General features: G+C 37.6%; 1 protein-coding gene across 2 annotated transcripts in view; it reads left to right on the top strand.

The window, feature by feature from the left end:
* The first annotated feature begins 5,378 nt into the window (after window positions 1-5,378).
* LOC115218360 (trans-1,2-dihydrobenzene-1,2-diol dehydrogenase) overlaps window positions 5,379-14,429 on the top strand; it is a 56,297-nt gene continuing 47,246 nt past the window's right edge. The window contains exons 1-6 of one of the 2 annotated variants that reach the window (XM_029788127.2): window positions 5,379-5,692; window positions 10,113-10,224; window positions 10,959-11,122; window positions 11,471-11,720; window positions 12,805-12,929; window positions 13,188-13,338. In XM_029788127.2, coding sequence (XP_029643987.1) covers window positions 5,609-5,692; window positions 10,113-10,224; window positions 10,959-11,122; window positions 11,471-11,720; window positions 12,805-12,929; window positions 13,188-13,338 — 886 coding nt within the window. In that variant the 5' untranslated portion in view covers window positions 5,379-5,608. The remainder of the gene's footprint in view (window positions 5,693-10,112; window positions 10,225-10,958; window positions 11,123-11,470; window positions 11,721-12,804; window positions 12,930-13,187; window positions 13,339-14,429) is intronic. The other variant, XM_036508389.1, reaches the window with a different exon arrangement.

The following is a 14,429-nucleotide window of genomic DNA, read 5'->3' as shown; positions in this document are numbered from 1 at the left end:
GATAGTGTTTATCTCTAGACCTTTCAGACGCGTCTACCATACACATTCTTTCGCCATAGCGACAAGTACGATGAAAATGGCTCTTCCTTCCCGTTTCATAGAAGAGGCGCGACAATATTTACGATAGACTCAGTTGATAAACTGACTCGTCCATAACCCGAATGGCAGTGAGAAAGTGGCAGAAGAGGAGAAGACAGTGTTATAGTTATTAAGGTTACCAACTTGAAGTGCCAAGTAAGAGACGGTGATAAAGATGAGTAACAAAGGCATTGATAGGAAGAATAACGTGATTCGACGGGGACACAGTGAATCGTATACATCCACATTGTAGTTGTTGGTAAGATGGAGATATGACATAATTTCTTACCTCTACTTGGAGAAATTTCTTAGCCAAGTGTAGAATTTAGTATGAAATGTATATTACACCGCTCATTATGTGAATAATCATACTTAAACGTAGATAATGGTGTGTAGTTAATGGGCTTGCTTCACAACTACATATTTCTGGTTTCAACATATCGGCCCAGTACCTTAGGCAAATGCCTAAGTGTGAATAATCATACTTAAACGTAGATAATGGTGTGTAGTTAATGGGCTTGCTTCACAACTACATATTTCTGGTGTCAACATATCGGCCCAGTACTTTAGGCAAATGCCTAAGTGTCTTCTACAGTTTCAGGTTGACGAAAACTGAAGCCAATCTTATATTTCTTCGTGACCGTGTTTATCAACCTAAAAACTAGTGTTGCTTTTGCTGTCTTGCTTTACGTTCTATGACTAAGCAATTCCACTAACTGAACGATAGAATATGTAGCAGATTGAGTAGAGGCCTTTAAAGTGATAAGTACTCCATTTCTGAAAAGAAATTATTTCCTTTTAAAAGTACAAGGCTTTCAAAACAAGTTTATTTCGTTTGGGTATTTGAAAAAGTGAGACAATGCAGCGGGAAATCAGTTCAGTGGGTTTATCGTGGAAGAAAAAAAAATTAACAAATGTATATTTTTACATATCTATATAGGTCATGTTTTTTTTTTGATAAGTGTAGAACAACTTTATCGCTTTTTGATATTTCGAATTCTGTGGCTAAGAATGTTAATTATGCTATTTCGTCTGACTTTATCTACGTTTCACAAAAGCATGTTGATTCTCCTCCTTTCGACACCATTTGCGATTCTGTTCCTTCTTTCTCCCACTCTCAAAATTCTCCCTTTTTTCTCTTTCTCACTGTCTCTGTATCTGTCTGTCTCTGTGTGTCTCTGCGTGTCTCTGCCTGTCAGCCTGTCTGTCTGTCCGTCTTTCTCTCTCTCTCAGCTAGTAATACTTCTTGCTACATTTATGTTTCATGGAGATCTAGTAGCTAAACAGCCAAAAGAAGTGTAACAATTACGGAGAGATAAATTAAAAAAAAAAAAAAAAACGAAAGAAGAGGATTAGAAACTTCCAACATTTTCTTAGCATATTTCAAAAAGTGGGAAAATGCGCTGGGGACTCTGTTCGGCAGGTATGATTGCAACGGATTTCTGCAATGCTTTGCAATGTCTGAATCCTTCAGAACACAAAGTAAGTAATAACATTTCACGTTTGTCTCTCTTTATTTTATTCATTTTTAACTTCTTAAATTTCTCACAATTTCTTTATTATTTACCACTACAAACTTTAACCGGGGCAAACCTATGACGAAAACTATTCTATATAGAGCACTAAACTCTATAATGCCAGAAATGGACGGGTTAGACATGGATAGAAGGAATTTAAAAAGTATTTAGGAAAGCATACAGCGTATCGTCCTTTTCCCCTTTCCTTGTTTCATCTCTTCCCCATAATGTCTCTTTCACACGTACCATCCTTGCTACATTCACCCATTTTTTATTGAAACATTCACTAGACAAAAGTTCCCTCTCTGCTCTCACCTTCCTCTTCAAGTGATACTTGAAAGAGTTGATGAGAGATTCACCAGAGAGGATAGTGTTTATCTCTAGACCTTTCAGACGCGTCCACCATACACGTTCTTTCGCCATAGCGACAAGTACGATGAAAATGGCTCTTCCTTCCCGTTTCATAGAAGGAGGCGCGACAATATTTACGATAGACTCAGTTGATAAACTGACTCGTCCATAACCCGAATGGCAGTGAGAAAGTGGCAGAAGAGAAGAAGACAGTGTTATAGTTATTAAGGTTACCAACTTGAAGTGCCAAGTAAGAGACGGTGATAAAGATGAGTAACAAAGGCAGTGATAGGAAGAATAACGTGATTCGACGGGGACACAGTGAATCGTATACATCCACATTGTAGTTGTTGGTAAGATGGAGATATGACATAATTTCTTACCTCTACTTGGAGAAATTTCTTAGCCAAGTGTAGAATTTAGTATGAAATGTATATTACACCGCTCATTATGTGAATAATCATACTTAAACGTAGATAATGGTGTGTAGTTAATGGGCTTGCTTCACAACTACATATTTCTGGTTTCAACATATCGGCCCAGTACCTTAGGCAAATGCCTAAGTGTCTTCTACAGTTTCAGGTTGACGAAAACTGAAGCCAATCTTATATTTCTTCGTGACCGTGTTTATCAACCTAAAAACTAGTGTTGCTTTTGCTGTCTTGCTTTACGTTCTATGACTAAGCAATTCCACTAACTGAACGATAGAATATGTAGCGGATTAAAATTATCACAGGATATGATTGAGTAGAGGCCTTTAAAGTGATAAGTACTCCATTTCTGAAAAGAAATTATTTCTTCTTAAAAGTATAAGCGGTGCCAGCAACTCTAGGATCGACCCTGAACGTATTTGAAACAGGCTTTCAAAACATGTTTATTTCGTTTGGGTATTTCAGAAAGTGAGACAATGCAGCGGGAAATCAGTTCAGTGGGTTTATCGTGGAAGAGAAAAAAATTAACAAATATATATTTTGTACATATCTATATAGGTAATATTTTCTATTGATAAGTGTAGAATAACTTCATCGCTTTTGATATTTCGAATTCTGTGGCTAAGAATGTCAATTATGCTATTTCGTCTGACTTTATCTACATTTCAGAAAAGCAGGTTGACTCTCCTCCTTTCGACACCATTTGCGATTCTTTTCCTTCTCCCACTCTCGTAATTCTCCTCCTCTTTCTCCCCTCCCCCTATCTCTCCTCCTCTCTCTCTCTCTCTCTCTCTCTAATCATGCTATTTCGCTTGCATTTACAAACGTGTTTCACTAAAGCATGTTAATTCTCCTTTCGACACCTCCTCCATGCAATTCTGTTCCTTCTTTCTCCCACTCTCGTAATTCTCCCCTTTTTCTCTCTCTCTCACTGTCTCTGTATCTGTCTGTCTCTGCCTGCCTGTCTGTCTGTCCGTCTTTCTCTCTCTCTCTCTCTCAGCTGGTAATAGTTCTTGCTACATTTATGTTTCATGGAGAACTAGCAGCTAAACAGCCAAAAGAAGTGTAACATTTACGGAGAGATAAATTAAAAAAAAAAAAAAAAACGAAAGAAGAGGATTAGAAACTTCCAACATTTTGTTAACACATTTCAAAAGGTGGGAAAATGCGCTGGGGACTCTGTTCGGCAGGTCTGATTGCAACGGATTTCTGCAATGCTTTGCAATGTCTGAATCCTTCAGAACACAAAGTAAGTAATAACATTTCACGTTTTTCTCTCTTTATTTTATTCATTTTTAACTTCTTAAATTTCTCACAATTTCTTTATTATTTACCACTACAAACTTTAACCGGGGCAAACCTATGACGAAAACTATTCTATATAGAGCACTAAACTCTATAATGCCAGAAATGGACGGGTTAGACATGGATAGAAGGAATTTAAAAAGTATTTAGGAAAGCATACAGCGTATCGTCCTTTTCCCCTTTCCTTGTTTCATCTCTTCCCCATAATGTCTCTTTCACACGTACCATCCTTGCTACATTCACCCATTTTTATTGAAACATTCACTAGACAAAAGTTCCCTCTCTGCTCTCACCTTCCTCTTCAAGTGATACTTGAAAGAGTTGATGAGAGATTCACCAGAGAGGATAGTGTTTATCTCTAGACCTTTCAGACGCGTCCACCATACACGTTCTTTCGCCATAGCGACAAGTACGATGAAAATGGCTCTTCCTTCCCGTTTCATAGAAGGAGGCGCGACAATATTTACGATAGACTCAGTTGATAAACTGACTCGTCCATAACCCGAATGGCAGTGAGAAAGTGGCAGAAGAGAAGAAGACAGTGTTATAGTTATTAAGGTTACCAACTTGAAGTGCCAAGTAAGAGACGGTGATAAAGATGAGTAACAAAGGCAGTGATAGGAAGAATAACGTGATTCGACGGGGACACAGTGAATCGTATACATCCACATTGTAGTTGTTGGTAAGATGGAGATATGACATAATTTCTTACCTCTACTTGGAGAAATTTCTTAGCCAAGTTTAGTATGAATTATATTAAATATACATTACACCGCTCATTATGTGAATAATCATACTTAAACGTAGATAATGGTGTGTAGTTAATGGGCTTGCTTCACAACTACATATTTCTGGTGTCAACATATCGGCCCAGTACTTTAGGCAAATGCCTAAGTGTCTTCTACAGTTTCAGGTTGACGAAAACTGAAGCCAATCTTATATTTCTTCGTGACCGTGTTTATCAACCTAAAAACTAGTGTTGCTTTTGCTGTCTTGCTTTACGTTCTATGACTAAGCAATTCCACTAACTGAACGATAGAATATGTAGCGGATTAAAATTATCACAGGATATGATTGAGTAGAGGCCTTTAAAGTGATAAGTACTCCATTTCTGAAAAGAAATTATTTCTTCTTAAAAGTATAAGCGGTGCCAGCAACTCTAGGATCGACCCTGAACGTATTTGAAACAGGCTTTCAAAACATGTTTATTTCGTTTGGGTATTTCAGAAAGTGAGACAATGCAGCGGGAAATCAGTTCAGTGGGTTTATCGTGGAAGAGAAAAAAATTAACAAATATATATTTTGTACATATCTATATAGGTAATATTTTCTATTGATAAGTGTAGAATAACTTCATCGCTTTTGATATTTCGAATTCTGTGGCTAAGAATGTCAATTATGCTATTTCGTCTGACTTTATCTACATTTCAGAAAAGCAGGTTGACTCTCCTCCTTTCGACACCATTTGCGATTCTTTTCCTTCTCCCACTCTCGTAATTCTCCTCCTCTTTCTCCCCTCCCCCTATCTCTCCTCCTCTCTCTCTCTCTCTCTCTCTCTCTAATCATGCTATTTCGCTTGCATTTACAAACGTGTTTCACTAAAGCATGTTATTTCTCCTTTCGACACCTCCTCCATGCAATTCTGTTCCTTCTTTCTCCCACTCTCGTAATTCTCCCCTTTTTCTCTCTCTCTCACTGTCTCTGTATCTGTCTGTCTCTGCCTGCCTGTCTGTCTGTCCGTCTTTCTCTCTCTCTCTCTCAGCTGGTAATAGTTCTTGCTACATTTATGTTTCATGGAGAACTAGCAGCTAAACAGCCAAAAGAAGTGTAACATTTACGGAGAGATAAATTAAAAAAAAAAAAAAAACGAAAGAAGAGGATTAGAAACTTCCAACATTTTGTTAACACATTTCAAAAGGTGGGAAAATGCGCTGGGGACTCTGTTCGGCAGGTCTGATTGCAACGGATTTCTGCAATGCTTTGCAATGTCTGAATCCTTCAGAACACAAAGTAAGTAATAACATTTCACGTTTTTCTCTCTTTATTTTATTCATTTTTAACTTCTTAAATTTCTCACAATTTCTTTATTATTTACCACTACAAACTTTAACCGGGGCAAACCTATGACGAAAACTATTCTATATAGAGCGCTAAACTCTATAATGCCAGAAATGGACGGGTTAGACATGGATAGAAGGATTTTAAAAAGTATTTAGGAAAACATTCAGCGTATCGTCCAATGTTTAGAACGTCTAACCTTATGAAATAGCGGCTAAACTTTCGTTTTGAAAGAGGATATTTTAAAAAGTGACTTTAAAAAAGTAACTTAAAAAATTATTTAATTTTATCAACAAGTGTAACCTATTTCTTTACTACCCACAAGGGGCTAAACAGAGGGGACGAACAAGGACAGACAAACGGATTAAGTCGATTATATCGACCCCCAGTGCGTAACTGGTACTTAATTTATCGACCCCGAAAGGATGAAAGGCAAAGTCGACCTCGGCGGAATTTGAACTCACAACGTAACGCAGACGAAATACCGCAAAGCATTTCGCCCGGCGTGCTAACGTTTCTGCCGGCTCGCCGCCTAGTGTAACCTGAACACTGCATTTTGTTTCACCATCATTGATTTAATAATACATAGTTTTGTACGCGCAAAGGAATCAACAAACTTACTTTCCATTTTAAAAGTCCTTGATTTTTGCAGTGGCAATTTTTCTTCTTCCCTTTTCCTTGTTTCATCTCTTCCCCATAATGTCTCCTTCATTCTTTCTTCATTTCACCATAAAATCAACGAGTTATAATGAGAGGGACAAAAGTAACAAATACACTCAGGCACAAAACATCTATCTATCTATCTATCTATCTATCTATCTATCTATCTATCTATCTATCTATCTATCTATCTATCTATCTATCTATCTATCGATCTATCTATCTATCTATCTATCTATCTATCTATCTATCTATCTATCTATCTATCTATCTATCTATCTATCTATCTATCTATCTATCTATCTATCTATCTATCTATCTATCTATCTATCTATCTATCTATCTTTCTATCTGCCTATCTATTTTTCTATCTGTCTGTCTGTCTGTCTGTCTCCAAGCGGAGAAGAACTGGAACGAGATAACGAGTAGGGCGGCCACTCTCGCCCGGCAATGGGCCGAGAGGAAGCTGTTCCTAAAAGGTTGGGTGGCTGTGGCGAACACCTACATCGCGTCCATCATCTACTTCCGCCTGACCGTCGTGCCTTGCCCGACCCTACCAAACTGGAACACATTCTCTTCTGCTTCTTGTGGAAAGGAAGCGTTCCGATGGTCAGGCGTTCCGTTTGCTGCCAACACCCGTCAAAAGGAGGGCTAGGCATGCCGTAGTTGATGATGCGCAGACACGCGCTGAGACTACATTTCTGGCTCTACGTAGACGACGGTGGACAGGTGCGGTCGCCGTTTGTGAGGCGTGCTTTCTCGCAGCTCGTCTCCATGACCGAACTGTAGTTGTGGATCAAAAACAGGCCGAGGAAGGGCGAATAGTACCACGAGTGTCGCGTTGCTCTCGAGCAACTATGCCGTCCCGGGTCAACCTTGAGCGACTGCAACACAACCAAAGCATTCTATAAGGGGCTAGTGGAAGGGTGGTACGACGACGATCTCGGTGCGAACCTAGGCGTCGACGAGGAATACCTTACCCGCCTGTTCCGGGACCTATGGACAACTTCAGAATTCTTCCCTGGCCTGGCAGTGCAATCGTGAAGCGCTACCCGTTCGGGATAAGCTCTACAGGATGGCTCGAAAAACACGGAGCCGACCTGCCCCAAATGCGATCAGAGCGACGAAACTGTTCTGCACGCACTCGTACAGTGTCCAACCATTTCCGATCTGTGGGTCTATGTCGAACGACTGCTATTGCGTGTGGGACGAGTCAGTTTATCAACTGAGCCTATCGTAAATATTGTCGCTTCTCCTTCCTTGAAATGCTATGGCGAAAGAACGTGTATGGTGGACGCATCTGAAAGGTCTAGAGATAAACACTTTCCTCTCTGGTGAATCTCTCATCAACTCCTTCATATATCACTTGAAGAGGAAGGTGAGAGTAAAGAGAGAAGTTTTGTCTAGTGAATGTTCCAATAAAAAATGTGTGAATGTAGCAAGAATGGCACGTGCGATTTGTTGCTATCTGTAGTTGTGGGTGGTGTTGTGTATTTAACTGGTGGTGGTATCTTTCTGGTTATGCGTGGGTTTATGTGTTGCTCTTGTATGTTTGCTGTACTTGCGTGTTTCCTTTTTGATGTTGTTGGTTGATCAAGCGGTTGTGAGGATGCATCTGTTGTTTTTCTTTTTTGTGTTTTTCTTTCAGTTTTGGTATTTTTTTCTTTCCTCTCTCTCCGTTCGTCAAATGATGAAGATGTCGAGTCAGAGTGGCAAAGATATGCTTTATTGCGTGTATATCTTGGAAGAAAGAATAGTGGAAGTGAGAGACTGTGTTAATTTAGGATATACCCTGGTTGGTGAGTTTGGCGTTCTACGGGGCATTTTTTCCCGACACCGCCGATGCTACTGTTGACGACTTACATATCCATGTTTGTACTGCTTGTTATTCAATGCATTCTTCGGGCAACGAGATTATTCTTACCAGTACAATGTGCTGTATGGAAGTGCATTAAATACATTGAAACGAAACAACAACTTTCCTCAAAAGAATTTCTGCATAACGAAACAATACATCAAAATTTATGAAGCAAAAGATTTTGGAAATATTTTAATTCCCAAAGTCAACAGCCAAAGGAAGAATAAACACGTGTTTTCACCAACAATATCAATAATAATATTTTCTGCTTTAAGTACTAGGTCTGAAATATTGCGGAAGGGATCTGGGTGATTGCATCGGCCCTAGTACTTGACATTTACGTATTTTATCGACCTGAAATGATAGAAGGCAAAGAGGTCCTCATGATTGAGATTTTAATGGTCCTAGCACATTATCCGGAATGGTAACGATTCTGTCAGCCCGCCACCTTAATAGTAATAATAGAAACTAGAAGGACCCGTAGAAATCTCACGGTTATTTTGAAAATTGTATGCTGAAATTGTATATTTTTCTGAAACATTTGATTCCTAAGAAGGTGTGTATTGAAGGGACTATCTATCTGTCTGTCTGTCTGTCTGTCTATCTATCTATCTATCTATCTATCTATCTATCTATCTATCTATCTATCTATCTATCTATCTATCTATCTAGCTATCACTGTCTCTAATGATATAGACATTCTATCTCTCCCCCTCTCTCTCTTTCGTGTTTCCTCTTTCTATTTTTTCACTGATTCCCGTTTCTTTGTCCCCTTCCTCTCTTTTTACTATATTTATATATTTCTACATTCGAGTTACAAATTCTCTTGATGACCTAAGCGTAACACGAAAAAAGACAGCCAGAAGCAGAATAATATTATTATAATGGTAATACTAATAATAGTTATGGCTTCAAATATAGGCACAAGGCCAACAATTGTTATGGGAGAAGGCAAGTCAGTACTTGACACTTATTTTATCTTGTCGACCCCTAAAAGATGACTGGCATTTGGAATTAAACTTAGGATGTAAATATCAAGAAGAAATACCGCGAAGGATTTTCATTGCCATGGTTTCTGATTTAGACACAAGTCAAGCAATATTGACAGGTGGAGGCTTAGCCTGTACCATCTGCTCCAGTACTTGACTGGTACTTGATTTCATTATCCCTAAAAAAGTGAAATACGGAATTTGAACTCAGAAGGCAAGGAGTCGGAAGAAATACCACGGGGCTCTAACGATTCTACCACTTCGTCACCCTAATAATAATAATAATAATAATAGTGAGGATGACGACTGATTTGAAGATTCCCAAGAGTGTCAGTATTTAGTTTGTGCTCTTTATATTCTAAGTTCAAATCATGACGAGGTCAAATTTGACTTTCATCCCCGGGTTCTGCAACATATAGTACCAGTTAAGTAGTACTGGGCGGAATTGATATATTCCATTATTCTTGTTCCACCAAATTTCAAACCTTTTGGCTATGTTAGAGACAATTACTTTTAAGAAAAATGAATTGGCGGAATCATTAGAACGTCACAGATATACCTAGCGGTACTGCTTCCGGCTGTTTCGGTTCTGAGTTTAAATCTTGCTGAGGACGAATTAGTGTTTCATCATTTTTCTAGTCGATAAATTACACAACCAATCAAGTGCAAAGATCGATGTAATCAACTACCGCCCTCATCTCAAAATCGCCTGCCTCATGTCTAAGAAGTTATTAACAGTCGATTAAGAAAGTCTTATTTATTTGCATTCATCAAACATTAAAATTATATAACTATCAACATTGAAATTACATATACTGCACAATAAAACTCAGTTGCACATGACATTATTTTGCTTTTCATTTAGATAACTGCAGTGGTATCCAAATCTTTAGAGAAAGCTAAGAAACTAGCCGATGAATTTAAAATACCAAATGTGTATACCAGCTATGAAGAATTTGCCAAAGATCCCAACATAGGTATGAAAAATATTTAGCCTAAATCCAATTGTAAATTTTGTATGTTATTTTGTAAACATTTTAGGTATTTTAATTTATTTCATTTCATTTTGGTCTTATACAAACTCAATTTTAACAACTGTTACCATAATGTCTTGTACTGTACGACAAGTAATAGACCAAGAAATGTATCACATGAACGAGATGACACTGGATCAAAAAGAATCCGGATAGCTGTGTTCACCTTCCAAATAAGAGAAATAAACATGAAAATTTCAATAAGACAATAATAAGCATTATCATCATGAACAATAATGATTATAATGATAATAGAATTGGAATAGATATGACAACTATTCGCGTAAAGTTATAGAAATTAATTGTTCACTTAAAATATATGCACACATACGAAGCGGTGCTGAAAAGTTTCTAGTTTTAAGGGTGTCATGAATGGCTTGGTTGGAGGCCCAACCTTCCGATTTCTTTTACAGAACTTAGAAAAACTGACGGTCCGCTGCAATACGTGTGTGAATTTGAGAGAAGGATATGTTGAATAAAATCATAATTAACTGATTCTCCTGTATTTTTTATTTTTACCCAAAGCCAACAAATTTTGAGCACCCCATCGTATACGCGCACACGCAAGATAGACAAGTGTAAATATTAAACAATTAATTCTATATAACACACTTGAATTACACAAATGCATTACTTTGATAGCAAAGAAAACTAATATAATTTCGTTTTACTCATAGATCTTGTGTACCTTTCAACGGTCAACATTTTCCATCATCCTCTTTCCATTCTTATGCTGAACAATGGTAAACCTGTTCTATGTGAGAAAACCTGTGCTTGTAATACGAAGCAGACAGAAGAAATGACTGAACTTGCAAAGTCAAAGAAATTATTTTTCATGGAGGTATGTCTCTTAACTCTAAAATTGTGCATTTTGGCACGTTGCTGTTCATTGAATACACATCAGCCCTTATAAAGAGGATCCATAATGTGCTTTATTTGTAAATTATACGCTTAGTAATGTACCTTATCTGTGAAAACTTAATAGAAACAGAGGTGAGGAACGTAGTGGTATAATATTAAAGATCGCAACACAGAATAACATGATGAAAAATAACAGAAATAAGCTGGTCTTTTATAATATTTCTTTCAACATTCGCTTGTATCTTTTTATACATAAGTTCCTTTCTTTCATTCTTATTCCTCACTTTAACATTCTTTCTTTTTTTCAACATAAATGCTTTCTCCTTAGGCTTTGTGGTCCAACTTCTTCCCAGCTTATAAAGCTCTAAGAGAAATAATTGACTCTGGAACCATAGGACAGATACGCCACATGGATGCAGCTTTCTTTGTTTCTGCCTTTTCATTTAATTTTGTATCTCAGCATTCTTTGGGTGGAGGAGGCCTCTTGGGTGCTTCTGTGTATCAAATATGGCTTTCAAGATTCATATTTAGAGAGGAACCGGAGACAATTACTGCTGTTGGAACGATTGCTGATATAGGTGAGTATATCTTTAATAAAGTTTCGTGCTGCTTACGTGCCTCCCATGGAGGTTTCAATAATTTTGTGAGCTATAACGTAATAGAAAAAAAAAGAGTCATGCGAGAGAGGGGGAGGGAATGATATACATCTACATACGGTAATTAGTAAAGAGGAGCATGCGCCCTTTTATGTCATGAATAATTTAAGGCATACTTTTGCTTCAAAAGCGCTTAGAATAAGTGAAGAGAAAAGGAAGTTACTACAGAACGAAAATATTCGCTAATGAAAGTAAAGCAAACAGAGAACATTAGAGTGCCGGTTAGATGTTGTAAGATAGGAGCGAGAATTTAAAACCGCTCACAATTAAGACTGAAACCTATGCAAATAAAACTTTAGGATAAAAAATGATTTAGTTTAAAGACTCATTATTTTTTTCAACACAGAAAAACTTGTAATAATAAAAACTGTTTTCCCACCCGAGTGATAAATCATCCAGGTGAGGATATTATTATTATTTTAGTTTAATATAGGCATAAGGCCTGAAATTTGGAGGAAAACGGTCAGCCGATTTTGAAATATGCGCTCGGAGAGAACGGTCGTTACCCTTGCTCTCTTATTAGCTACGGAACTGCACTAACAGCTCCTGCCTTTGAGTTTATATTAATAATGAACGTGAGCAAGGTATCACTATTAACTACTCAAGTGAATCAGGTGTAAATAGACGTGAGTGGTTAACAGTATCTAATGTAAATACAAAGCAAATAGCTATGCATACAACCAAATAATGAAGGAGGCCCTGCAGTATACAGAACTTTGTCCGATCAGAGCTGATCGTGCATGATATAGTTATCTCACTTATTCTTTGTTTTTAATGCCATCAACGTTGCTCAATTTTGATGTTTTGTCTTAGCACCAACCTCACTTAGTTTTCTCTCTTTGCGTTATGAGTCAAATTGTGTCAAACATGGGTAAAACACAGATGATGATGATGATGATGATATTCATCTTAAAGTTTTCTAGTTGTGTGATTTCTATGTTATGATTGCGTTCATGTGTAAAAAGGAGAACTAAGAAATGTTGTTTTGTTGTTTCATTTTGGAAAGGTGTCGATCAATCTGCCAATATTATTCTGACTTATAAGGATGGTGCTAGGGCATCTTTGTCTTATAATCTTGATATAGAAGGAAGACGAGACGTATATATTTATGGAACTAAAGGTAAAATTTATGTAAGTAATCATGTCATTTAAAAATAAATAATTTTAAAATTATACTTGTAGTTCGTTAACCGAGTATTGAAGTTTATTTATTATAACTATTATTTAGATTTATAGGATAAAAAAAGAACATTTAGAAAAGACATAACTATTTATTCAATTTCTTTATGAATGAAATTATTGCAGTGATTCCAACATATATAACGTTAATAGTCAAGTAATTAAACCAAACTGTCTTAACGTATATACCATACACTCCTATTTCAACAGATACCCGAACCATTTTGGTCTCCCACCAAAATCGAGGTGAATGGAGAAGAAAGAGAATTTCCACTCCCCAAATCTGATGCTAAGTATTATTACCCCAATAGCGCTGGATTAGCTTATGAGGCTGAAGCTGTTCGCCAGTGTTTTGAGAAAGGTAAGTCTTTGATAAATACTGTCGCTTATATAAGCGTGCTTCCATCTATTTCGATAACTGTTGAAGCTACTACTAATACTGTATCTCATAATTTGATTATCTACCACTTCTATTGCTTGTAGTAGTTATCTGTGAAGTAATATGAAGTGTGTGGGTAAGAACAGTGACAAAGAACTACTGTTGCTGTGCGTCTCCCCTTTATTAGCTGTTGGTACGCTTCATAATCACAGATAGTTGATACAGTATAGAACAGAACAATCAATCAAGAAGTCAATGGTCAGAAAGTCTGTTCAGCTTGACATTAAGCTGGTCGAAGACATGGCTATGCGGTTAAAACGTTCTCTTTGTAAGCATAGTTCCAAGTTCAATAGCACGAGACAGCATCTCTGAAAGTATCTTCCCTTTATGCGAATGTCGACCATGTGGGATTCAGATACTAACCGTGTACGCATATGTATGCATGCATGTAGTCGACTTGCCCGTGATGTAATCGACCAGCTCACAAAATTGTTGGTCTTGTACAAAAAGAAAACTATTACTATTATTATTATTATTATTATTATTATTATTATTGAGTGAGAGAGCAGTGCATGCCATCAAAGTGACACTGGGGTAAAAAAAACAGCGAAGCCCAGTATACCCATGATGACTACCAGTCTGAAAGGGTACCCCATGCACATGCATCACAACCTTATGTGTGCGATATGGGGATCTCATATCATGATAAACAGCACATGGCCTCGTAGGTGGGGCCCAGTTACAATTTTCTTTGGGTCTAGTAGCTGATCCCGCAGAAAAGGTCCCTGAATAAGGGTTGTGTGAGTATGTTGAACGAAACACCAATGTTTTCAGAGGTGAATTATTCAAACCTCAAAGAATTCCTCTCAGCACATGGCTATAATGCTCCCCACCACTTCTGGCTGTGATCAGAGACGCGCACATCGTCAGCCAATAAGGGACATGCTCAACTGGCTATGGTCAAACAACTGACAAGCAAATCTGTGGTATTGAGCAGAATATTTGCTGCAGCCCATCTTTTATGGTGTTGAGCAGGATTGGTGTAAATAACCAGGAACCTATTACTGGTTATA

This window comes from Octopus sinensis, linkage group LG13, assembly GCF_006345805.1.
Source record: "Octopus sinensis linkage group LG13, ASM634580v1, whole genome shotgun sequence".
Classification (NCBI taxonomy): Eukaryota; Metazoa; Mollusca; class Cephalopoda; order Octopoda; family Octopodidae; genus Octopus; species Octopus sinensis.
The sequence above is the reverse complement of the archived record's forward strand: the minus strand, read 5'-3'. Positions and strand labels throughout refer to the sequence as shown.